Source organism: Cottoperca gobio, chromosome 15 (genome assembly GCF_900634415.1).
Source record: "Cottoperca gobio chromosome 15, fCotGob3.1, whole genome shotgun sequence".
NCBI lineage: Eukaryota > Metazoa > Chordata > Actinopteri > Perciformes > Bovichtidae > Cottoperca > Cottoperca gobio.
In genome coordinates this window covers 21,249,931-21,277,022 of record NC_041369.1, presented here as the reverse complement: position 1 = coordinate 21,277,022, position 27,092 = coordinate 21,249,931, and the positions used below count along the sequence as shown (strand labels likewise).

General features: G+C 40.3%; 1 protein-coding gene across 1 annotated transcript; it reads left to right on the top strand.

Annotated features, from left to right (window-relative positions):
* Positions 1-5,710: 5,710 nt before the first annotated feature.
* b3gnt2b (UDP-GlcNAc:betaGal beta-1,3-N-acetylglucosaminyltransferase 2b) lies at positions 5,711-26,640 on the top strand. Its single transcript, XM_029450130.1, has 3 exons — positions 5,711-5,902; positions 16,439-16,586; positions 22,107-26,640. The coding sequence occupies exon 3, from the start codon at positions 22,127-22,129 to the stop codon at positions 23,318-23,320; it is 1,194 nt and encodes a 397-aa protein (XP_029305990.1). The 5' UTR covers positions 5,711-5,902; positions 16,439-16,586; positions 22,107-22,126; the 3' UTR covers positions 23,321-26,640.
* The last annotated feature ends 452 nt before the right edge of the window (positions 26,641-27,092 follow it).

Here is a 27,092-nt window from a genome sequence, read left to right as displayed (position 1 = left end):
GAATAATCCGCTTGCTTCTCTTATTCTATTAAACACAGTTGTTGAACACTGACCTTTAATTGTTTGCACAATTCTCAACTTCTCCCTTCACTTCCACATTTGTCAGGATTCTGAGATTCAAGCATGAAGGTTTTGAAGAAGTTACAGGGTTAGTCGGATTTAATATTGTTTTTAATTTCTAACTGATCTCTCACCTGTGCTTTTCCCACTGTGACGTAAAAATGTCCTCCATAAAAAAGGCTTATAGCTCCTCTCAACTTCAACCAAATGAGAGGTCTGCTCAGCCAGAATAATAAAACACCTGCATGAGCCTGCAGAGGTTTTACAGGTGTCGGCTCACACTGGAGGGAAGAGAGCGACAGGTGCATTATGCAGTTCATGTTTACATGTCTGATCAGTGATATGTTTTATCAGCCTTCTGATCTGCCATTCTCGGCAAAAGAGGGCTTGGATTGTGTGACAGGAACGAACAGACGGACACGCGGGACTCAAAGTCACAGGACTCAAGGACATCGCTGCCAGGATCTGGGCAAAGAGCTACAAAGCTTTTATTGTTGCTCAAAGAGGAACCTCGAGCAGACAAATGACAAAGAATTTCAAGCACCCCTCCCCTGACCACCAACTGGAGTTTCTGCAGTGGAAGAAAGAAGGAAGGATTTTATTTTGGCGGGGTTTAGCATGTTTATCATTGAACCCTAACTGTTATCCTTGGAGGGTTTATTCAGTTTCACATGCAAACAATCCCAGCAATACTTATAAGTTGTTGATGCAAAAAGGCAAATAAAAGTTTGCAGTTTATTCTAATGCAGTTTTATTTTAATACAAATTCAAAACAAGAGCCCTGCAATGAATCCTGTATTTGTGATACCTACATATATTTTAATATATGAGTTGAAGAACAGTCTAAACCAGGGCCAAGACATCACGATGTGATTCTGTGCTCAAGATTTTAACCAGAAATAGTCTGTAAATGTTTTTAGGTGTTTGCATTCTACATAATTATAGTTATATGTTTCATTAAATGATCATAATAATCATTTACATTGAATAAAACATGGAATAAAACTCCTGGCAGTTGTCTATTTTAAATGTATTGAGTCTAAAATACTGAAAACATACAGATGAGATGACCTCAACGATAGCTACACCACCAGCATCCTGCTTTAGTCACAAATAACTTTAATACTGTGTGCTTGTTTATTATCATATAAAATCCAACATGGCCTTGAAGCATTAGCACAAGCTGACCTCATCGAATTACAGTGAAGTATTTTATTAACTCCCTCTGCTGATTTGAAATATTTAGAAGATATATTAATTAACAGGTGATTATAAAATAAATAGAACATTTTAAAATGAAAATGCTCTGTCATCATTCCTATTTTCATAGTTTAAATGTATTTAAATGTGCTTTTATTTTCATTTCATGTCACTTTTCATAACACGATAAACCTTCAGCCTATCACACGCTTCCTGTTATAAAAGAAAAGGAATTATGAAATAACATTTTATAATGATGAACTGAGTTTTTAAATAATTTCGCCTCATTTTTAGATACTTACATATTCTGTTTTTATTTAGTTCACATTGAACACTTTGGGGTTCCATCGATTCTCTAAAGGAAGCCTTAATGTGACTCGTAAAACACAGGAAGTCAAAGCATCTCGTAGAGCAATTGAGGTCATCCAAACCACAACAAACTGTTTGCGACTTCCAAGTTTATGATGGGAAATTCCTGAGCCGCAGAGACATCGTTATTCTGGGTCAGGCCGGAGGAAGTCCTCTTCATCAACATCAGCACGGTCACAGAGGCACACAGAAACCCACAGATATTTAAGATGCATCGTGTAACCTTTACATTAAACACGCAAAGTGTCTCTGTGCAACAGGTGAGAGTCATGGGAAAATATTTTGGATAAGGCTGCACGACAAATGGCTTTAAATGCAATAGAACTTTAACGTGAGGCGTGATGTGTTTGAAGCATCGAGCACAGTATGTTCAGCATGAGTCTTTGCAGCCTATTAATAGCTCCATTTAAGGAGTTTCATTTCTAAGCAATCGCATCTTAGTTTCCTCTTCAGGAGGTGCGGTGTATTCCAGGATGTCACTCTCCACATTGTGTTAGAAAACTCGATCCAGTCGTATGTACCTGCATGTTGTGAAAGATGTCACAGCACTAAGTTTTAACTTCTTGCATTATCTCATGTTGTCACAATAAGCATTTTGTTTGGTAAACAAAGTGGTTTCTACACACTCTCTCTCCGTGAGAGCGCTCAGACACCTTCGCAGTCCATTACCTCAGTGCTTAACATGTCTCTTCATTTGTGAGCAATGAACATTATGTCCCTTTAAAGATGCATTTCAATGAAGAGTGACTTTATATGTGAACCTTCTTTCTTTCTCTTGATATAGCAGTCTTATCCAAAGATGGCCAAAACATTGTCTGCTTTTTTTTAGGATATCCAACTGCAGATAGTGTGCAGGTGTTTTCTCTATTCAAATGTATGTATGACTCTATTAGACGCTGATACAGTGCAAACACACATGGCCTCAGATAGAGCAGCTACATCTGTCTGGTCAAAACAGTTCAACAGGGCTGAATCATGTGTGTGTGTGTGTGTGTGTGTGTGTGTGTGTGTGTGTGTGTGTGTGTGTCTGTATGTCTGTGTGTCTGTGTGTGTGTGTGTGTCTTTTCAATCATCAATCACGCAATAAAAATGATTATGATCTTAGTTTCCTGTTCAACGTATTACTGGAAGCTGTGATTGTGCAAGAGAAGCACACATTTCAAATTACAGCATGTAACCAAAGTGAAGAATGCTTCTCTTCTAACTGCATTTTTATCTGTGACTGTAAATAATGTTTTATTTGGGTGACGCTGGGGCAGACTGTGTGGCTGAAACATCCTCACTGTGTCTCCTGAAGTCCAGCCTTTATTATTAGTCTCATCCTTTGTTCCATGTTGTATCCAGTGTCAGCGACGTGTTCCTGTCAGTAAGTGCCGCCATGTGAGCAAACGTAAAGCGAGTAAACTCGACACAACTGTCAAAACATTTCTTGTTTCAATCAATATGTTTCATCTGAGCTTCTTGTGTGCAGCGACCCATTTATTCCTCACTCTCTTTTCCTGCACCTCCTTCACAGCAGTGTGTTAGTCCCACTTGGATTACACCTGATACACGAGCAGCTGGGTGGCAAGAGTGGCAGCAGTGCCGGCCTATGCTCTGCAGACACCTTTGGGTGATCATATACACAGGAAACAACGCCTCACTGATCACCTGAGACTCTGGGACCGTGACGTAAGAGACCCCAGAGACCTGGCTGTCTGCGGGCTCCCTTACACCCGCCGGTCATCTTATCCCGTCTTGTTAACGTTGTATTTAGCACCCTGCCCTCTGTTCTGATGTGACTGGTGGAGGCTCTAATGTACAAGAAGAAATGAACCCACAGCAGCGTGTGGACCTCATGCATGTGTTCACGTGTATGACAGTAATCTGTGAGAAAAATGAGGCAATTACCCCCTTTAGGTAATTACATCGGGGCAACTGTGAGTTCATTACGGGAGGAGACTGTAACCTGATGTGATCGTGATCCATCATGTCATTTATTCTGCCAGCAGATAATCACATAAGAGGAGATGCTGAAAATATACTTTAAAAAAGTGATCTCAGATTTGAAACTCTGTGATGGGAGCTGGCATAACTTAATCATGAGCGGGTTTGGTTGGCACATGTGCCAATGTTTATATTGTTGATTAATTATTTTATTATTTTGAATGGTCAATGGAAAAAGTAATAAGACACTCCTGATGATGATGCTTTAAAATGTCGGCTTGTTTTTTACATTTGGCAGATATGCTATTAATTACATTACATTAAATGTTCAAATTGTTTCTATTGGTTGCTTCAGTTTTTGTATCGATATCATTTCCAATGCACAACATGGCTTTAATCACGAATCACCTAATTTAACATGTGTGTACATTAAAACATATTTATGTATAGCTGAGAATTTAACCTTTTACTTGCTGCAAGTGTGTCGTGACTGTGTGAAAATATAGCATTATGCAGCATATTTATTTATCATTTATTATTCTTAAGTTGCATTAAATAAAAATCCATGCATGGATGATGATGGATGGATGGATGCTTTGTTTTGGTTGCAATTTTAGATTTTCGCTGCAAACAAGCTTTGGCCACAGTTTGCAGTTTTGTTAATATGAGACCTTTTTCACTAGTTGTCAGTTTTATTTGTTCTTTGTTTCCTTTTACTTCCATAGAGATTGTATAACTCTGTCTATTTGTTGTTTTGGGAAAGAGACAACAGTGAAAGCACAACTTTCAGTCAGACTTCAGAGTGTGTGCATGCACAGCCTAATCATATGTGAACCTCAAGAATATTATTTATGAGCACAGGCTGTGTGTCCATTGTTTCCACAGGGTTGACCAGCTGTGGTTCTGTTACACAGGGGGATGTAGAGCCGTCAGTCCTGCACATAGCAGACCCCCTTTTGTCTTGGCCTGGGTCATTAAGAGAGGACAGCCTAGGGACTGGCCCCCTGCTGTTTGGAGACCCCACACCCATCTCACACACACACACACACACACACACACACACACACACACACACACACACACACACACACACACACACACACACACAAACACATACCTCCACCTCCAACTTCCAAATGCCATCTGGGTGCCTCTAGTTCGGACCCTTCAGTTCTGCTGCTAGTATTTGATAATAGTATGATAATGTAATAATTATTTTTGATTAAGTTAAACAAGAAAAAACAGAGACAATAAATTACCAACTTAATGGAGTGCAAGTGTGATCTGCATGACCACATATGAAGCGAGACTTTATGAATTAAACTAGATCAACCAGACCTCCTTGTCGAACCTGAGTAATGAGTTTCATAAGATCTAAGTTAATTGTTGTCCCTCCCACTGAACAGTAACGAGACTGATGACTGACTCCTGCATCAGAGAAAGTGGCTTTTGGAAGTCAAGTTAATGAGGAAATGTGTAACGCAAGACACAACAGGCAAAAACATCATTTTTTGAAGCATTGGTCAATTTTGAGAGTTTGGGCTGTTTTGCGTCCTAACATCTGTTCTTTCACACGAGTGGAAACTTCTTTTACAACACTTTATCAAAGGTCAGCTGTAATAGCACATTTCCAATGTTCCAATGCTCTTATGCCATCTACACAGGTAGGTGCTCACTGTTCTATTCGGTGAATAGAACTGTTTTCTCTCTCTACCTGTGTCCTATCACCCACTTCCTGTCACCTGTGCACCCTTATATATTGACAGACTAGTGCATTTAATCACCAAAATAATATTGCAGGGCTTAAACCAAATTATAATAAATGCCAGCAATAACTGAACCGGCCCCTAATTGTTAGTGTGTAACTAAACAATTACCAATAAAGAATAAAGGAGCTATAAACATTAGTCTTTTTAAAAATAAAAAACTTCTACAATACAGGGTAAATATAACATTTTACCCTGTTTATCTGTCGTAAATCTAGGTATTTAAAGACAGCTCACCTTTGTGAAATGAGAACGCCTCAACTGGTTTTGTGTATGTTTGTGTGTGTGTGTGTGTGTGTGTGTGTGTGTGTGTATGCGCGCGCGCGTGAGTGCGAGAGCGCCTCGCCACGCCCAGAAAAAGCAGCTCGCGTCATTACCGTTGAAACCGTTAAAAGAACAAGTCAGTTCTTTTCAACCAGCGAGACGTCGGCGGAGTCCAAACAGGAGCTACACACGAAGGAAACAGAACAAACACAAACACTACAACCGGGTTTTTTAGCCGCTGAAACATAAAGAAAAGTCGCATGGATTTATTTAACTTTTCCGCCATTGTTGTGGTGACGAAGGACGGCTGAAAACAAGTGAGTTCACCGGAGGAGTTTCTGTCACGACTACGTTCATATCACCGGCGCCTATCTAACTGCTTACCAAAGTAAGCTAACCGAGTGCACGTTAGCTTACTTATTACTTAAAAGTGCGTTAAGAGTACGTGTAAGGGACAGGTAATGTGTTGCTCGTGGACTTTCTTAAGGTAGATTTGAGCCTACGTTAAAAAAGAAAGTCCTGCGGTAAGAAACACGATATGCTCCAGCAATATTAAAGTAAGTTACGGTATTATGCTAACGTACGTTGAGGTGTAATGCTGTAAGCAGTTAGTGGAAGTTGATTTAGTTGATCGATAGAAATGTAATCAACAATATTGATTATTTATTCTTCGTTTTAAAGCCATTTATCAAACAGTGGGTTGAGCTTCTCTAACTCATCTGGGTGCACTATTATGGTGTCCATTACATTTTCACTTTTTTTAATTGAACATTGGGCTAACCCTTGCGTCACGCATTTTCCACAATTATCAGATGCTTTTGTTTAAACAATAGATACATTTATGGTAAACACATAAAACAAATGAATCTGTAATGAAAATAACTATTAGTTAGATTGTCCTGATCAGTGTAAACACACAGTTTACCAAACAGTGTCTCTGAAACCTTAGACTCCAACACAAAGGCATACTATATGTGTGAGGCACAACAGCAGGCCAGTGGTGATCCAGTAGATATTAGATCATATTGTTATTGTTTTTGTCTGCATGTTGGTTGTCTTTTATTGTTGGTAACGTCCAGACCCAGTAGACTGCTCCCCCCTTATCTCTCTCTCTGTCTGTCTCTCTCTCTGTCTCTCTCTCTCTCTGTCTCTCTGTCTCTCTCTCTCTCTGTCTCTCTCTCTGTCTCTGTCTCTCTCTCGCTCTCGCTCTCTCTCTGTCTCTGTCTCTCTCTCTGTCTCTGTCTCTTCCTCTCTCTGTATTCCTGTCTCTGTCTTCCTCTCTCTGTCTCTGTATTCCTGTCTCTGTCTTCCTCTCTCTGGGTCTGTCTCTTCCTCTCTCTGTCTCGGTCTTCCTCTCTCTGTCTCTGTATTCCTCTCTCTAGCTCTCTCTTTCTCTCTCTCTCTCTCACTGATGCCATATGTGCTTTCGAAGTTGATTAAAGTTTTTTAATCACATGAGCAACATTTTCCAAGACTTGCTGCACATATGTGTCAGCACTGTAGCCGTGCTATGTTTAGACAGAAAAGTCCAAACCACACTTTCGATGAGTAGCCTTTTAGATTTTTTTTGTAGTTTGGCTCAGTAGTTTGGTTTCCATCGCAAACCACATGAATTCAAGATATATTATCTTGTATTCATAGGTTGTTGCATTTATATATGTTTCTGTTCTGCACACCAGGTTGTAGTTATGATAATGACTCTCATTATTTTCCTTTTGACTATCGGATGCGGCTAATCTGTTTATGTCTGTATGTAGTCTCTGCCCTGTGGGGTAAGTAGCTTGTGATACAAGTAGCCTCATACAGAACAGCATGGGCATACAGAGTATGTCTTTAATTGCGTCATATAAAGATAAAGGACAGGAAGATGACATGTTTGTCTAGACAATATACTCCAGAGATCTAATCTGTTGCACATTCGCAGTATCGAGTTGCTATGGTAGAGAAAGAGGTGTTGTGTGTAATTTTTTAATTTCATGACCCCAGGACGCAAACTGTTCTTGATTGTATTCTTCTTAAATACAGAAAAGGTTAGTTTGCATTGGCCAAATGATCTAACGACGTCTCTTTGATCACCTCAGAGCAAAGCTAACACTCTGCATAAATAGCCAATCATTTCTCCATGCCATGTGTAAGTTTAGACATTCACTGATGTCCTGCTCAGTGATTAAGCACAAGCTCCAGTTTGACCTTCACCTGTTGATTAAATCAAACCTGTGACCTTTCTGCAAACAGAACCTTTCATCTTACCTTATCTATGCTACTCATTGAACCCCTTTTCTTTACTATTCCACACATTCCTGACAGTGGCTGACTATCTAGTCTCTTGGAACGTGGCAAGGAGTAGGGTGGAGTAGAGTCATCAATGTGTTTAAGAAAACAAATATTAATAAAGGAGAGTTTATTTATTTCAAGGATGTGCTTAACTTTGTTTAATAACCGCCGACTAGTTGAATGTGTTTAACGAAGTACTGCGTTGAGGCTTGAAGGCTGCAGCTGATTTTAAAAATCTCACCAGCCTTCCTCTCATTTCAAGGTCAGTACATTCAGCACATCCCAAATGGGAAATCTTGAGCTACCCAGGGGTTCTGCTAATTATGGGGACATCCCATCAGGTCTGTACTATAACCACTTCGTTGTCGACACAGAAATCTGTACCATCCTGTTTAGAGAGACACACACACAATCCCTAATAGATGTTTGCATAGAAATGTATTGAACATGTTGTTTCCAGAGTAAACCCGTTCACCTGGCTTCACTTCCAATGTTAAGTGTGCTCGCCTAACAAATATACACACAAAACAGGTATTGTCTGTTTGTTTTATGATACAGAAAACATTTCTACAGTTTGGCAGATGAGAAGGCTACACTAAATAAATAATGAACATCTTGTTTACTCTGCTAATGTAAATGGACTGCATTTTATAGAGAGCTTTCTAATCTTTACGACCACTCCAAGTGCTGTTACAACTTAAGTCAGCATTCACCCATTCATCCATACACTGGTGGCAGAGGCTACCATACAAGGTGCCACCTGCTCATCAGGACCAATAAACATTCACACACCGTTGGTTATGCCATCGGGAGCAATTTGGGGTTCAGTATGTTGCCCAAAGACACTTTGACATGTTGTCCGCAGGGGCCGGGGATCAGAACAGTCAGTAGTCAACCAGCTCTAGTGTTCCTCTTGGGTTTTCGTTGGTTAATCATTGATTGAATTTTCATGTCCGACCTTTAAACAGAAGGTCACAACAATTTCCCTCGGGAGAAATAGAGTTCTATCTTATCTTATCACAACCAACGGTTTTCTGGCCTCCTGCATTTGTTTCTCTCATCTCTCTTTCTCTCTGTCATCTCTCTTCTGAATGTGTTAGACAATACACAAGCATACTGTCCCAAAAAGTGAGCATTTAAGTGATTTATTCTATTGTTTTTGATATGGACATCACAGTACATACATTTATGCACCAGATGCACTGTGTTAAATGTTTGTAGTGAAACACTAATTTACAACACCTATCCCACAGGAGTCTTTAAAAACAAATGTAAATAATAAAAATAGGCCGCAAAAATTTGTACAACCACAAATAAATTCACAACAATAAAGGTTTACGGTGACATAGCATCTGGCCTTAATTATCACTTTCCAAGCTTCAGTGTTTGACGTGTACAGTCTACATACTGGCGTCACTAATATACCGTGATTATGAATTAAATTTAACATACACGGCATTTATTATCCATTGAAGCAGATGGAGTTGACAAAGGGAACTATTAGCTGCCTTCCTGTGCTTGTCACCATGATGGGGAAATAGGCTTATTCATAATTTCACCCCCACCCTTCCCTTCTAAATTTTTCCATTAAAGTCTCATCTGGCTGAAGTTTTTCCTCAACCAGGGTACTGAAGTCAGGAAGGACTACTCCCCTGTGATCTCCAGACGTACTGTATCGGTTCTCTGATGAGACTCTAGTGCAAGAAAAGTAAAAGTCAGACTACACAAAACGAATAAAAGCTTGTCTATTCAGATTCGATTTAACCCTCAAAAAGGGCCTGGGTTGAAATGGGAGTCGTCGTTTCTTTTTCTTTGACACCAGTAATGCCTAAGTAGTCCACACCAAAGTGTGTTTTTCCAAAGACAGATGCAGCTGCTACTATTAAGTGCTTGGCCGGCGTGGTTTTCCGAAATCCATTAAAACCAGATTACAAGAGATATGCTGCTGCATGGACACAACTAATCCATAATGTTAGTCATTTTGCCGACATCAGTAGCTTCTCACTATAGCAGATACATCAGTGGGTTTAAACTCTTTTATAGGCATTAGGGGAAGATATAAACTTGCCTATAATGGCCAACACGCACACAGAGCCTTTATGTAAGTGGTACCTTTCATGTATTCAGCACAACTCTTCAAACTATTCAAAGTGCATTTAGACAGACATAAGACAGTCACACACATTTGTTGTGTTGGCTTTGTATTACTGTCGGTGGGTGGACGTCTTTAACCAACAGACTCTGCCGGGGCTGTGCTGCAGCCATCTTTTGCTTCTTACATGTTTTGGTCATTGATCTGACTTTTGCCAAGTGAAACGTGTGCTCGGTTAGATTGATCAAATGACTGAAAAGCATTCAACAGTTTGGACGTTTAAAAAGCAATTGGTTAAAGTCCCTCTTCAAAGTGTTCTTTCTTGAACTTCAGAGGAACCCAGTGTTTTTTCATCCATCTGACCCTGTGTTGTTTACTCACTCCAGTACAGTACCAGCATGACTAGAAAGGAATCGTGGCATATTATGCTTGTGGTTTAGTCCCTCCTCTGTTAACTATCTGGAGGTGAGATGGGTTAATAAGATGGCCCTCAATCCCTTTTCAACAGGATATGACTGGAGTTTGGCAGCATGTGATTACTTGATGCAATACACAGAACTGCACAAAGATACTCACAATCCCGGGAGGAACTAGTTGGTCACCCAATCATTTCACAAGCTCTGTACCGCCAATGAAATCATGCAACCAAGACGCACAAAACGGTTAATGGAAATCGAGGTTAAACTGAAAACACAAACGGAAGTAAGTTGCAATTGCTTTTCCCAGCAAGTTGGACATTTTGTTACCTTGTTTGCACCATTGTGTGCACTTTTTCTCTCTTTCCTATACCCTCATCCTGCCACACAGTCCCTGAGGATGTGTAACGTACTTATTTAATCGTTAATAGTTCATAATCCATACGTAATACTATGTGATGTTGCATAGGAGCCGATCAGACGTTCTGCACTTGTTCCGAAGTGGCTCTTCTTTTATAGTATTTGCAGGTTGTTTGAGGTAAAGGTTATCAAAGGCTCCAACTGTATCTCCAGTGATCACGCTCTCCTTTATAATTTAATATACTTTATTATTTTTAGTTCAGATTAAGCGCAGTTGCAGAAAGACCGAAGATGTGATGGACTCCGGCTGCTCCTTGTAGACACGCCAGTATCCTGTTTTGAAATGTGGTCATGTGCGCAGCTCATTGTGTAACGTACGAAGAAGGGAAGTGTCCCGGGTCAGTGAGGTGGTATGATGTAAAGTAGACTTTGTTTCATGAAAACCAAGGAAGGGTGGCTTTTTAACAATACCTTTCAAAATACGTTTCATGCCATTAGGAAATTACATGTTTTTATCTCTCTGGCTCTCTAGTAGTAAGTGCTTACTCTATGACACAGTGCTAGACCGCCTGGCCTCATCTTACAATCAATCTGTTTGATTTCTTTCTTGAGGTCCTTTTTTTGTTTTTTATAAGATGCACTCAGTAATCACCTGGGACTGAGTTTCTATGGTGATTTATTTGCCTTCCTGTAATAACTGTCATTAGTTGCAATTTGCCATTTTCCACTGGAAGGCTGGATAACCACATCACACAGCTGCAGTGAGGCTTTTAGTCAGTCCACTTAAATGTATAAAATTGCTGAAATTCAGCGCTGTGGAACAAGAGTCAAGCCAGAAATCTTTCTTTTTTCTTGATGGTTGATTTATCATCCCACAAATCACACAGTAAGGCTGCATATACTTCAAGATTAGAACTTCTACTACTGCTTAACATTATGGTATCTTTATTATGGCAACTGTTTTGGTTCCTTATAGATGAGATTTCGCTGTAGGTAATTAAATACTGTCAAAAGGTGGATATTTATAGCGTTTAAATCTAATGACATTGCGTTCATGGATGTAATACTGCTTCATAATGCCATTAGTCGTAATCATCCTGACTATTCGTTGGAAAGTTGTGGTACTGTAGAAAAACGGGTAATATCAAATTTTTGGGAATTTAGCAGCGACTTGTTATTGATGCGTGTGATCCACAACTGCAGCCTGAGATATGTGCACAATGTCTTTGCTGTTACACTGGGAGTCATGTGTCAGGATTAAACTTGGCATGTATTATATAATTCATTGACATGGACAGCAACTGTGTTTGTCACACCAGTCACACACACACACACACACACACACACGTTTATAAATGTAGATTACGTTGAGTGTGAGTAAACGAGTCACAACACGAGAGGTGACCTTTAGCATGCGTAGTCGGAGTGACAAGTATTTGTTGATAATTAGAAATTCCATTCTATTTTAAGTGTGTGTGTGTGTGTGTGTGTGTGTGAGAGAGGATTATTGTCAGCTGATGTAAGTTTCTCTATATTCCACCACATTTTTGTAAAACATTGTTTTCACTTTAAAGACATTTTTGTTTATTTAGAAGGTTTTCAATTTAACAAGATTTTAAGAGACAGAAGAATTCTGCAGACCTGTTGGCCCGGGTTGTTTTGAGTCCACGTCCACCAGACGGGGGTCCAGATTCAAAGAGGCATATCAATCATTCAGGGAAAAAACAGGTACTGTAGCTATTTCGCAAAGAGGATCATCATACTTTAAATGTTCAAAAGATTTACAGCAAGATTACAACAATTATTCAATTAATCAATTAGGCAATCGACGGAATTTTTTTTATCGGCAACTACTTTGATAATCGGTTAATCAAGAAAATGCTGTTGACCTTCTCCAACATAGATTTCCTGCTTTTCTCTAATTTATATCGTATTAAACTGAACATCTTTGCGTTTTGGACTGACTCACCTTACAACTGGGATGGATATTTTTCACTCATATTTGAAATCTTATAGACCAAATGATTCATCGTGGAAAATAATCGGCAGATTAAATCGATAAGGAAAATAATTGTTAGTTGCAGCTCTAATGTTCAACCAGACCCTGTTGTGTCTGACTAAACACAATAAAATGAGCAGAATCAGTTTTGAAAGCCAACAAAATCCTCAGTCGAGCCCATGTGTCTGTGACTAAGTGTAACGGCTGAAGTGGGACCTTTTATCCCTTTGTGAATACTGGTGTAGACTGTCGATATTTGGTGGGCAGACTCCAGCTCAGACGGCACCTCTCTCAGTTTTCAGCCCTCAGGCTATTTATGGCGCTCTCTATTCGCACAATGTTGCTATTAGGCCCACTTTCCCTCATGATGTAACAAACTCTTATATTCTTCAGACCTGGGTCAAGTAGTGTTCAAAAATATCGCTTTGGTCTCTTTTGTCAATACGCAGGTGCATGATGGACTGTGTGCAACAAGGACAATATTTGCATAGCCCAATTAATGCCGAAAGGCAATTCCAAATGCTTTTACATAATGCATAAAACATGTGGACAAAGACATGCAGCAGTTAAATAGTTAAAACCGAGATAAATGGCAATGACTTCTGTAACGTGCTCTTCAAAACAAGTGTTGTTGAACCAGCCTAGTAAAATGTCTTCCTGATTTGGGTGACAATAATCCACTTTGATAAAACATAATTACAGATTTGGCTTTGTTTGTGTAACCAAAGATTCCCCTGTATATATTCATAAGCTGTTTGTAGGACACATTTAGGCTGCCAGTGTTTCAAGCAGTTGGATTTTTAGCATGGCATGGGTGGCTGGTTGTGTGTCTATTTTTTTTATTTCTGTTTCTCGCTGAGGACTTCACATCATCGTCTGCTGTGGAATATAAGAAGTACAACATGAGAGAAGTAGAAACGTGGCTAAAAGAAATGCTCTCTGATTTTGTGCCCAATAGCTGGGAGGAAAATTGAAGCCGTTACAATTCAGAGCCAAGTGTTGATACCCAAGACTAGCAAAGACTTAATAGTTAAGACCAAAATGCCACAAACCTTTTGCCTTTATGACTGATTGATTTCTATTCTGCCAGTTTCGAGTTGAGCTTTGTCCAGATAGCTGATGTGGCCTCAGTGGTGGACACTTGTCTGTTGTGCTGCCTCTTTATCTGCTAACACACACACACACACACACACACACACACACACACACACACACACACACACACACACACACACACACACACACAGAGAGAGCACTTAGCAATATGAGCCTGCTTCACATGCACTACCCTGGTGACCTCTTTCACTCTACTTACTGTGCAGGTTTGTAACAGCAGTGGGTTTGTGAACTCATGAGCGAACTACAAATAAATATTATTATGGAGATAATAACTTATTAGTGCAGAGCACACGCCTGTATAATTTAAACCCTTTTTGCATACAGCGTTTGGAAAAGGCCGACTCTTCTGTAATTCCGAGTCCTGCCATTGAAGTTTGGTTAATAGATAAGCAGGTTGTGCTATTCAGTGCTGCTTCATTAGTTGCATAAGACCTTGAACCTGAATGTTGTTACAAGTTAAGCATTGCCGTGTGTACCTAATGCTTTGATCCACTGCTGGTATAACGGCCCTGTGGCTGTGAGACAACACAGAGATCATTTGACATGTCAGGAAAACTTCACACGCCTTTGACTTTTCTTTGTGGCCGCAGGTAGTTGTGGAGAACAATTGCAGGATGATTAGATGTTATAAGTGAGTAAATTATAGCCCAACTAATAGAGCACTTATGAGGCCAATTTATAGATCTTTGTGAGTTAAAAAAAAATCTGATAAAACCAAGAAGTAGATTCCATTTAAATTAAAGGTGGAACGTATGTGAAGAAGTCAAACGGACTACAAAGGAAAAGTACTTCTCAGACTTAACAAAGGAAAAAGCACAAGCATAGAGTGAACTCTATAGTACACAGTATTTACATTAGTATCAGTGAGTCCATTCAGAAAATATAGAGACATTCCATTGTTTAACTCCTACTATATATACTTAAACATTACTGAATAATCTTTAAGTGAATATTTCAGTTTGTCAATAAAGCCAAGGTGATATGTCCTCATTATCTGCTGACCGCTCATATCTAACCAGTAGAACCATTAGTTTAATGATTAACAGAGATGTGTGTGTGTGTGTGTGTGTGTGTGTGTGTGTGTGTGTGTGTGTGTGTGTGTGTGTGTGTGTGTGTGTGTGTGTGTGTGTGTGTGTGTGTGTGTGTGTGTGTGTGTGTGTGTGTGTGTGTGTGTGTGTGTCACACTTTTATTTGTTTGATTAATCCTCACTGTCCTCCAGTCCGCTGACAGCTGTCAGTAGCATGACAGATTAACAAAACGATATATACTTTGTTTGCAGTCAGGCTTGAAATGCATGCTTTCGATAGGAGTTTACCCGCAAGGTGTGTGTACACTGCAAGTGTGTACTCGAGCAAGGTTTCCAAGTAAAGTAGAGGCACCAAAAAGCCTCTGCAGTAGAAATGCTTAAAACATTTCTACATGTGCGTATATTTAAAAATATTTCAACATTGAAATCACAAATGTTCATTTGAATTGAAGACACACTTTTGATCAAACGATTCTTACCTGCATATAGACTCAATCAGATCTGGATACCAGATTCACGGTCTGAAAAGGGCGTTCATGACTTAAGTGACCTTGTCTTCCAATGGGACTGTTAGAGTTATCAGTTATTACCACACTTTCAAGTAATAGAGGTGTTGTTCTGGGCATGCTTCACAGAAAATGGCACACAACTGTGATGCCAGGACTGACGTTGAAACCCCTAAGCTCCCTTATAGATGTGGAGCACAGCAAACGTGCTGCAGCATGCCTACATGGGTAAGACGGACTCGAACATAAAGAGCTCTAAGCCTGGGAAGGGAAAATGACATGGGAGAACATAAATGTCTGTAAACTTAATGAAAATCCTTGAAAACAACCATTAAAGAAGACTCTGGTATCTCTGGTGGGAAGAACATCGGTGACTCTGTCTGGGTCTTCAAGTTAATGCAGCAATTCTTCATGTATTTCCTCCAGTGTGGCAGTGAGACTGGTCTGCAGTGTGTACTGTATGCACGTTTGGTATCTTATTCGTTTCTTGAATGTTACCCTTGGGCAAAACATGATTCTTGCCGTCTTTATTCCACCTGTGCCCACTGGAACTGGGTCGACATCAATATTTTTAGCAAACGCATATTTTTGAAAATAATAAGTTGTTAGTGGCAGCCCTACTCCAGGCTAGTTTTTGCAGTAATCTCATTTCTTTATCACCATGTAAATGATAAACTTGGAATTCTGCAGTTGGGGGATTGATTAGAGGAACCAGATAATATATGAAACTGTCTCTAACCTGTGAAGTCCAGTCATGTTTTTGGAGGTTGATGGCTAACCAGGCTGACGAGCCGTTAATCAGCATGAGACTCTCTACTTGTTGTTTTAGGTTAGGTTAGTTTCGATGGAGATTGAAACTAGATTGTGATCTGTTCACTTGAACATCCTCTCTGTACTTCAGTGCTACTTCAGCTCCCTTCTTATACACATTTGCTTTTCATCCTTTGTTCAATAGCAGAGTTTTTGGAGCTCCTCATGTTGTTTGATGTTTATTGTGTCATTATCCTCAAGCAAAGTTCCTCAGAGCTGTTGTCACACAGGTTTTTCCTCTTGTTTCAGGTTTCAATCTCCAACACTTTCCTCCCTCTCACCTTCGTCCCTCCCCACTGGCTGCTGTTCCCCAGAGGGTGGAACAAAGTATGGGGTAAGAGAGCTGAGAGGTGACGGCAAGACGACACAAGCTGAGGAGGCCTTCTAACCTGCACAGGTAAGATGTGCACTCACACCTTCAGAAACACATGCAGCATATTCTGTAGGTGAAACATTTCGTTTTCAAAGAGTAAGTTAAAGGGACACATGCATAGAAGTCATATTACATTTAAAGACTGTGTGCGCTTCGACTTATCAGTAAGTCTTGACATTCGATTTGTGTGAAGATTGTTAAATATGGAACAATGTGTTCAAGAACATGTCCAGATTTCACTTAACTTCATCTTCTACCAACCAACTAACTCCATAAAAAGGAAATGAAATGTGTCCAAACTGAAGCTTGAATCTCATTTAGATCTGCTGACACACACACACATCCCTCTTAACCTGCCACAGCCATTGTTTTGCGCTGTCTCACACCCATCCCCCCACATAGTGGGACGCCTCACCTCAGTGAACCTTTTATCAGGGGGAAGCCATGATGGTCAAACACAGGCTGGTAGGTATAATCAGTGTGACAAGTGTAGCACAAACAAATGGTACCAAAGTCCATCTGACTCATTGTTGTTGCCAGGATCTGACCTGCAGTCTATAAATTGTAAAACGATTTTTAGATAATATGTCAAATTTTAACTCTATTCATATTTTTAAGATAAGTTTATCGGTTGTAAAAAAAAAAAAAACAGTTGAAATTCAGTTTGTTACTCTGACTTTACGCTTATTTTTCCTTCCCTGCTCATGGTGCAAAGAGAAGCTCGACCACAACAAGAAGATTCACTTTAAATGACTACAGAAACTTACTTGACATGCCGAGGCTTTTTAGTCCCTGTGGCGTTAATCTACGTGGTCAACTGAGATAATCAGAATAGCCACATGCTAAAAACATTGAATAACACCATGGACTTTGTCCAGTAGATTAGCATTTAGTGACATATTAACTTGTTTAAAGAAATACACTATTTAAAACAAACTCTTTACACAATTAAGTTATCTCCAGTTTGAACATTGGGTTTAGACAGAAATATTCTATAAGCATCACACAAGGCCTGCATGAGGAAGCTGCTCCTTTTTTGTAATTGGATTAAATTTGAATTAAACTATTGATACAGGATGTTCATTCTTGATTGAGTTATTCACAGGATACTTGTATATTCGCCCCTTTTTGAATCCTGATGCTTGTTATAGGGTGTATAGTGCAAGCTGGTTATTTGATCACTGAACTGTCTGCGAGTTGTGCGGATTTAAAGTGAAAGAAGCTTCAGGCTGTAAAAAGGAGACGCTGAATGTGGTGTATAATACATGCATACATATAGCATGGCTATAAATCTATAGTTAGCTAGAGAGGGTTTGATCAGCAAAACCCACTGTGCATCACATAAAGGCAACTCCACCCATTTGTATTGACTGACATGTTGCATGTTCTCATTACAATAACTAATAACATCATAGTCTGAGTAAGATGTGTGGAATATTCCAGTCTCACTAAATTTGGAGTAAAGGTCATTTAAAACATGTTTTTAGCTTTAATACAAACATGCTGTGCTTCAAGTTAGGCTTCTTTTGACTCGTATGTCTTTTACCTGGGGAACTGTGGTCGGCATCTAAATGTGTTCTCATGCACGCTATACCCGTATAAAGAACATCTTCATTCACATTTGGTTCACCAAAACGAGCACAGATGGAAACCACAGCAGCAATACAATTTTTAAACGAGTTTGCATTTGAATATTGGAAGGAACACGCTTTGACTTAATGTTCATTCAGTCATAAATCTGCTCTGTTCTGAGGCAATAAAGCTGGAATGTGACCAGTTTAATTAAAAAACAGATTATTAGTCGATGTAAACAACGGCCCTACCTGAAACACTGTTGTTCCAACTTTAAGGCTGAAAGCAATCCCTTCTAAGCACCACAGATGTTCCATCAGGCTCTTGCAGGTAGGTGTATGTTTGGCTCTGCGAGACTGATGGTTAATTAGACGTCCGGAAGCTGTGGTCTTGTCAACATGTTGTTCCTCCTTTAGAATCAACCTGCCCCCCACCCCCCCCCCTTCCCCCACCCACTCATTTCCCAGAAGTCTCCTTGTTTGTATGGGGATGCAGAGGACAGGAAAAGGTAATCATCCATGAGAGAAAGGAGGGGGGTCCGAAGAGAAAAGACTGTCTGTGCTTGTCCTTGTTAGTAATGTAACACTGACATACCTTTAGGATTATGTATCGTCATCCCGTGGGGATCTCTCTGTTCTCACTCAAATGTGAGCAAAATTCAAGAGACGGGGCTAAAGGAGGAGGACCAGAGAAGGCAGGTAGAGGAGGTGAGGGGGGTGAAAAGGGGGATAAACAAGGGATGGGGAGTAAGAAAGAGAGCAAACACTGGCGCAGCAGTGCAGAGTTGTTGCTAGGAGGCCGAGAAAGCAACACGATACAGAGGCAGAAAGGATGCGTGCAGTGGTGCAGAGGAAGATATACCCACTGAAGCACGAGGCAGTGTTTATTTTAACTTGTCAGGTAGAGCTAGCTCACCTTTTTTTAATCTTTTAATTTAGTGTTAATCATATTTAGAACAAGTATCAGAGAGCTGCGTTTCTTTCTTTGCCTCATGATCACAAGTGAATCAGTTGAGCACCGCCAAAGCGTTTGGACGATTAGTTGATGGAAAGATAATGAATCGCCACATATCTTGATTACTGCACTAATCATTTTAGTCATTGATCAAAAATAACAAATACTTGCTGGTTCCAGCTTCTCAAATATGAGGATTTGCTGCTTGTTTTTATTATATATGATGGTAAGTTAAATATTTGTAGTTTTTTGAACTGTTGGTTGGATAAAACCATAGTGTTCAGGACATCACTTTGGGTTCTTTGAATCTATTTTTAAACAACCTCTGTTTCAAGTGAAATGAGTCAACAACTTTTGGATGGACTCCCTTCAGGATGGGTTGTAAAAACTTTGAATCTTTCACTTCTCCTCTAGCGCCACCCTCACCTGCAAAGCTAAAGACATTCCCTTCGGCCTCAGCTGTGCTTTGTACTTATTGACAAATGTTAGCAAGCTAATACGCTCAACAAAGATGGTGAACATAGTAAACATTATACCTGCTTAACTTTAACATTTAGCTCACAGTATCATTCTGCCTCTCAGAGCTGCTAGCATTGATGTAATCTTTTCTTTTTGGGGACAAGGATTTGAGAGAAACATTTAAATAAAAGAACGTACAACCCCAATAATTAGCATAATATTTCCCAGATGCTGAGACTTTTGGAATTCTCATCACCACAAGTTATGTTTGTTTTGTTATCATCATCCAGTCATCAGTTTGATTTATTGGTTTCAAAGTGTTGTTTATACAGGATACATGTAGTTTGATGTTAACAGCTTCAGTTCAAGTGGGACGTCCTGTTCGCCTCGGGGTTTAAGACGTCTTCCTCTTTTCCTTTCCCGTCATTTTAATAAATGGAGGTCATTCTGTGTTTTTTGATCATGTGGCCTAGAAAGGTTAGTACCGCAAGAATTTCAAAGACGTAGAATAACTTAATGAAAACCCTACAGTGGCTCGAGCAGATTTACATGATGCGGCTGCATCTCTGGCAAGCAAGGAGGAAGAAACGGGGAATAGGAGGTTCAGCAAGTGAGGGGAAGAAGGCAGACGATACAGACCGAAGAGAATAGAAAGTGAGACATGGCTAAGAAAGAATGTTGTCAGTGAGGATGTGTGAGCCTGCCAATGCGGAAACCTGAGGCAGACTCACACCTCCTGAAAGAAACGTATTGTCTGTTCCTCATTTTTTTTCAAATTGACACTGGCCAAGAAACTGGAAACCACGGTGACACTCATTTCTAAAAAATGTACGCTTTATAGAGACCGTCTTCAGCTGTAATATTTCGTAAATAAGTAAACGTTACATTACAGGTCATTCAGCAGACGCTCTTATCCAGAGCGACTTACATTGAACTAAGTACAGGACAGTCTCTCTGGAGCAGCTCAGGGTACCTTGCTCAGGGGTACAATGGTGGCAGCCGGGTATTGAACTCCCAACCTTCTAGTGTTTTTAGTTTGGAAGGTGTACCACTAGGCCATCACCACCACTAAACATGTTGTCATCCCTAAACAAAAGACACATGGCCTTATGCTGCAGTTGTATTGTAAATGACTAACTTGCAGGATTTGTTGCAGTATAACCGTCACAACCTTTTATTATGTGTGGATAATTGTCTCGTCTAATTGCTTTATTGCATTTACTTTGACCAACTGGAAGTTCTGGCTAAAGTCCAATCAATGGTTAATGATTGTGATCACTAATGGCCTCGTCATTGCACAAAAGGGTGAACCTGACACCTGTTGCTTTTGATTTGTAGTGTGAAGAATGAAAATCAAAAATGCCACATCTGAGCTCATTGGTCTAAATTATTTGTGTGTGTGTGTGTGTGTGTGTGTGTGTGTGTGTGTGTGATTGCAGTGCAGCATTAGTTAGAGGGATTCAACCTGTGATTAGCAGGTTTAAGCCCTGTTGTCCTTCTGAAGAGTATTAAAGAGCTCTTGTTGGGACTAGAAATATGACTTCCAGATATTTTGTCTCTTTTTGAATAAAATGTTTGTGTATCTTCATGTGACTTTGTGTCACAGTGGTCTTGTAGTAGAAATAAACTGTCCATAATTCTTTCCTAACAAAGCGATAAGTAGTATAACTACACCTTTCACTAAAAAACAGTGATGACTATCTTGTTTTCCCTGAAATAGAAAGCACATGATCATAACCCTGAAAAATCCATTCAGTTTTCCATCAGGGATTCCTGTCGAGACTGACGAGCTCTTAAAAGGCTGAGATGCATGAAAGATCTATTGCAAACATGTTTTCAACAGTACTTAATTTAGTTGTAACGCATCTCTGTGACTGGCACGGATGTTGAAACAAACTCTTTTTTTTTCTATTGACCTATTTGGTTAAAAGTTTCAGAAAGATCAGAGTGACTGTTAATGCTGACATCAGGTGCAGTTTACACACGCCTAATCATTTCTTAGTAAAGATGATTATTCATGCTCACCTTTTGAATAGTTTGGTGGCTCCACAGAAAGTTGTATGCATCTACTTGGCATGACACTGCACATTTCAATCGTTGCAATAGGCAGCATTCTCCCCCCCCCCTCCTAAATTCTTGCACTGTCACTCCGCCGTTCTGTTGTTTGTTTTTATGTTTGTGGACCATTTGTTACAATGTTGTTGTGTATTTTATAGTGTTAGCCTTTTTTGTTATTTTGGCAGACATGAGCACCGCACAAATCTGGTGCATATTACACACTGTTTGTTGTTTTTTGTTTTTAAGAAGCAAAACACAACAAGAAAATGGGTAACAAGACAGACGGCAGCTCCTCTTAGAGGACGGAGGAAAGAAAGCCCTGGAAACTTTGGTCAATACAGTTTGGGGACATCACACTTTGAACACAATGTCTGTCCAGTAAAGAGTCCATATTGTCCTTCCAGGTTATCAGTTTGCTCTAATATGGAATCAAATGCAACTTGTGAACAAAAACATTTTCCTCTCCTTAACATATTTCTTTCTTTCTGTGTGTCTGCTCAGGTGGTGACGGGTACACTGTCATGGCGCTGCTGTGGAGGAGGCTGAAGCTTGTGGTGATGGTGACGATGGTCAACCTCTTCATCTTCATCATCATCTCCCGACAGAGCAGCCAAGACAAAAACGGCCACCACAAAGTCCACATCCCCTCCAAACCCTTCTGGACCAAACTGGTTCCCAACATCGCTTACTGGAACCGCCAGCAGCAGATTCTGGACATTCAGAATAATCCCATCCTGGTGTCCAACTACAGCGGAGCAGAGATTCCTGAGTGGCTTAACGACACCAGTTTGACCTCTGACCCCTGCCAGCCTAACTTCAGGGTTACCACTCAGGTGAAAGACTACAACTCCCTACCGGGCCGCTTCAAGGACTTCCTGATTTACATGCACTGCCGCTCCTACCCAATCATGGTGGACCACCCTGACATCTGTAAGGAGCCACCGTTCCTGCTCCTGGCTGTCAAGTCCCTGGCACCGCACTTTGACCGCCGCCAGGCCATCCGTCAGTCCTGGGGACGTGCTGGTGTTATTGCCAATCGGACGGTGGTTACTATCTTCCTTCTCGGCAACGCCACAGCCGGGGACCACCACCCGGATCTGTCCGAGATGCTGCACTATGAGAATTTCCGCCATAAAGACATCATCCAGTGGGATTACAGGGATTCGTTCTTCAATTTGACTGTCAAAGAAGTTCTGTTTCTGGAATGGATCCAGACTCGTTGCCCCGGTGCTCGCTTCATCTTCAAAGGCGACGACGACGTCTTTGTCAACACCTACCGCATCCTGGACTTCCTCAAGGGCCTCTCGGAGCCCAAAGCCAGGGACCTGTTTGTGGGTGACGTGATCACCAACGCAGGGCCACACCGAGACAAGAAGGTCAAATACTTCATCCCAGAGAGCATGTACACCGGGACGTACCCTCCATATGCAGGAGGAGGCGGGTACCTTTACTCTGGTGACATCGCTGCTCGTCTGCACAATGTGTCGCAGCATGTAGCGCTCTACCCGATAGATGACGTCTACACGGGTATGTGTTTTAGGAAGCTAGGGCTGGCCCCCGAGAAGCACAAAGGCTTCAGGACCTTTAACATTGAGGAGAAGTACAGGTCGAACCCTTGCGCCTACAAGAGTTTAATGCTCGTTCACCCGAGGACCCCGCAGGAGATGATCCAGATCTGGGCCTGGCTCAGTAGTCCTGACCTGAACTGCCAGTAACGGCTCTGCAGCGGGCAGTTTGGTGCTGAAACGACCCGGGAGAAGAAGACATTTTGAAGTTGTTGAGTGACAATAATTTTATTTTGAGTCATGACTTAAGAGTTGGCAGCTTTAAGTTAAGATGTTATTATAATGGTCACTTGGAGCGTCAGCTCGGAGATGTTGATGTGTTGTGCCTCTAAAAACGAGGAAGGATGCATTGTTTTCAAAACGACCACCAAAGTATTTGTGACTTGATGTCAGACTTCCGTAGACGAGCTAACCCCGCTTCACTATCAAACGAGCTTTACCCAAAGTGACCGCATCGTTCTCTGCGTGCACATATTTATATCAACTATTTAAATAGCCTTTTATAATGCTTTAACACTGTGTTGGCTCCGTGATGGAGCATCTCAATGCTGTATTATATAAATGAGGAGACTAAGAACTAGGAAGTGTCCACCTGAGTCTGTCTGTTGTTGTTGTTGTCAGGATAGTGACCGTGATGATTAAACCATCATGTTTACACACTCTTGAGTGTCTAAACATTTGACAAGTAAAGAAGAGTGACGCTCTTAAACTTTCTGGTAACCACCACATGCAGCATTTTATTGTTGCTTGCTTTGAAAGAGTTTCCTGGTGAACACGTCCTAGTAATTGTTGCTGGAGGCTAAATTTGTGCTGCTATTCTCATCCACACTCCCTAAAGTATTTACTTGTGACTTGCTCCAACTCAACCTAAACCAGTTTCTCCTTCTTTTTGTATATAAATATATACAAAACGACATTTTGTTCAAACCCTTTATTCATTCATGAAAAGTTGTTTCACCTTAAATTCAGTTTCAGTCTTTATTCTATGAATGATAGTTTCTCTGTTTCCCATCATTTCTGCTGTTTGTCAATTTTTTGTTTTTACTGGTTGATAAATCATGCTGCAACAAATCTTTGAATTGTCCATAGAGCTTCAACATGGGGGTGTTTGGTGGAGTGAATACACACTTTGCTTTCAGGAAACAGGAATGTGAGTCCGGCTCTGTGCAGCTCAGCAGGTCTGAGCTTGGTTTTGAAATCCAAATGCTGTTTAATTATGCTTCAGGTTCTCACTTTACAAAAAGACAAACCGCTCGTATGAACCCTAAGTGCATTTTCTTCAAGCTGCTGAGCTTCTGTCTGAAATACTCGCTTTAACTTGCCTCATGAGTGTGTGCAGCTGTTGTGTTGAAAGTGCTGAATGCTGTTAAATGTTGCTTTAATGTGATGTCAGTGACTCGGAGTCAAAAATGCTTTAAGACAAACATGGTGGAACCTCATGTCTCAGCTTATGTTACTTGACGAATTGGCTCTGCAATGTTCACTCGTCATTTTGAAGGTTTCATTTCACAATGATGCAAATCTGTTTTCTGTTTCTATCGTCTTTGTGTCGCCTTCTTTCCAGGTCTTTGTTTGTTGGTGAAGGTTTTTAAATGGTGGATAAGTCTTCATATTATTTGAATGTTACTGCTCAGCTTACTACTGTACAGCTTTAGTCTTTCACTCGCTTCGTGAGAGAAGTGCTGCACATATTTACTGGCATGTATGTTCTGTGTTTTCAGCTGTATGTGAGACGCAGTCAGTGAGTTTTCAGATCCACCTTTTGTGATATTGCATGTCTCGGTGAAGGAGATGTTCTCAAACCCCCCCGTTACAAAAACGTCAGAGAAATGTGTTACATGAATGTATATCTTTACGCAGGTTTAGGGTCAAGCCTCTTTGATTTAGTGGATTTTGTTCAGTATTTAGACACCGACTGACACTGGACCCGCTCCATAAAGTCCACACTGACGATAAGTTTCAGTCTGACCCTGAACCTGGTTGTTACACTTCCTCCGCCTCTGTTAGAGCTCCCCCTGCTGGTCAGGATGGTGATCTTTAGCTTTTATAGACACTGATCAATTCCATGACCCAAAACTGGAGTCATAGACCTAATGTATGTATTTCACGCTTTAAACATGGGTTTGGAGCATCTGAAGAGTCAAAGACGGAGATAATGAACAGTCACTTACAGCTGTTACCTTTTTGTGCTTACTTTTAGCCTACATTGGTGTCAAATAATTAGTGTTTGCCACACAAGAAAAACCAAACGAGTTAAGACAATCACAGTGAGGTTCTTAAAGATAAATATTTGTAATTGTTTTTCTGTGGAATACAATTTACTGGACACCATTTTAATTACCGGTATTCTTGTGCTATCTGTCTAACTCCATGTAGGATAACACAAACACTAAAAAGAAAAGAGCGTCAACAGGAAACTAATGAAGGCTTTTTTTACTCTTGTGTTTAAGTGGAAGCATCGCGTATTCTCTTCTTGTATCCTCAACGTCTTCACTGTGGTTTCCCTCCGCTCGCATATCAATAATAAGTTGCATTCTGTCCTGGCTGCACAGTTTGTGGCTACTTGAAATGTTTACATGCTTTAAAAAGTCATCATCACTTATTTTTATAAATGTTACTTCTGTCTGATTGGCTGTAGAGGTATTTCCTAGTTGTCCAAGCTGTCGTTTCTGTCCTGTCACCTTATTTTTAATTTGGGAATTCAACCCTGACCCGTCACTGCGCTTTATTTTGTAACTTTGCTTCACAGATTTCCTTTTGAAGGACATTTCCTGTTTCTTTTACACGCACAACTTTTGTGTGTGTGTGTGTGTGTGTGTGTGTGTGTGTGTGTGTGTGTGTGTGGAGACAGTCAGTGTTTCTCTGGTCTCACAGGCAGGATGTGTCATTTTCTGAGCTTCTGTAGCTGTTTGTGTTCAGACCAGTAAGCTAGTGCGTGTATGAAATCGTCATATTACCATCAATATGCAGTGAATAACTAGCCCCAGCTCCAGGATTGTGATACACAGCAGGGCAGTGTATTAGTCAACATGACGGGGAATCATTAATCCACACGTTTGAAAATATCCAATAAAATCTAATGTGAGCAGAAAGGAGTTATCATGGGATACATGCATAAGTGTTTTAATCAATCAGGATTTGGATCAAATATCTATCTTTTTTGTTATCCAGAACATTTTGGATGAATCTTTGCGTTCACAAGTATTTCAGAGTACTTGTCATTTCAGAAACATTATAATTTCTGTGTTTCACCTGCACTAGTCAGAGGTGATTACCAAATCTGTGCCTGATGTTTGTCTGTAGTGTTCGTGTAAGATTGTCCTGCAACCACGTTAAGCGTGATCGCTTTTTTTTTTTTTAATACCTAGATTGACTTGATTATTTCAATAAAGTTATATTTGCTGTTTTTGTATATACTGTTCTATGCATTTGTATTGTGAAACAAATAAATTATGTGAAGTAAGCGTTAAGACCATTTGTTCAGTCATTTCTTTTGTAAAATTGCTGTTTCTTATTATATATTCATTTATAATGATAATAATAATAATAATAATGTGTCGTTTATATCAGTACTCTTCTGCTGTTACATGTGTTTTTAAAGGAAACGCTTCACACAGGTTCAGCTATTGTCAGCTAAACAAAACTTTTATTAACATTGCAAAAACTTGACCCTGTAAATGAGACATACAGAACATCTTTCATATTGGTGCATGCAGTGACAGCCTCTCAACAGCAGAGGGCGGCAGTGTGGTTACTGCCTGGGCACCAACACACACAACTGTCCCAACTGTCTGTAGTGTGTTCATACTAGAAGAGAAACCAACTAAAGTATATGCAAAGCAGACAGTGTGCATGATAACTGTTGATCTGATTTTATTTTTGTAAATTGAGGAGCTTCTCACAGCCAGAAAAGAAGATGACC

Bases quoted from the DNA above. Each gene is read 5' to 3' on its own strand.
- b3gnt2b (XM_029450130.1), top strand. From the start codon at position 22,127: ATGGCGCTGCTGTGGAGGAGGCTGAAGCTTGTGGTGATGGTGACGATG.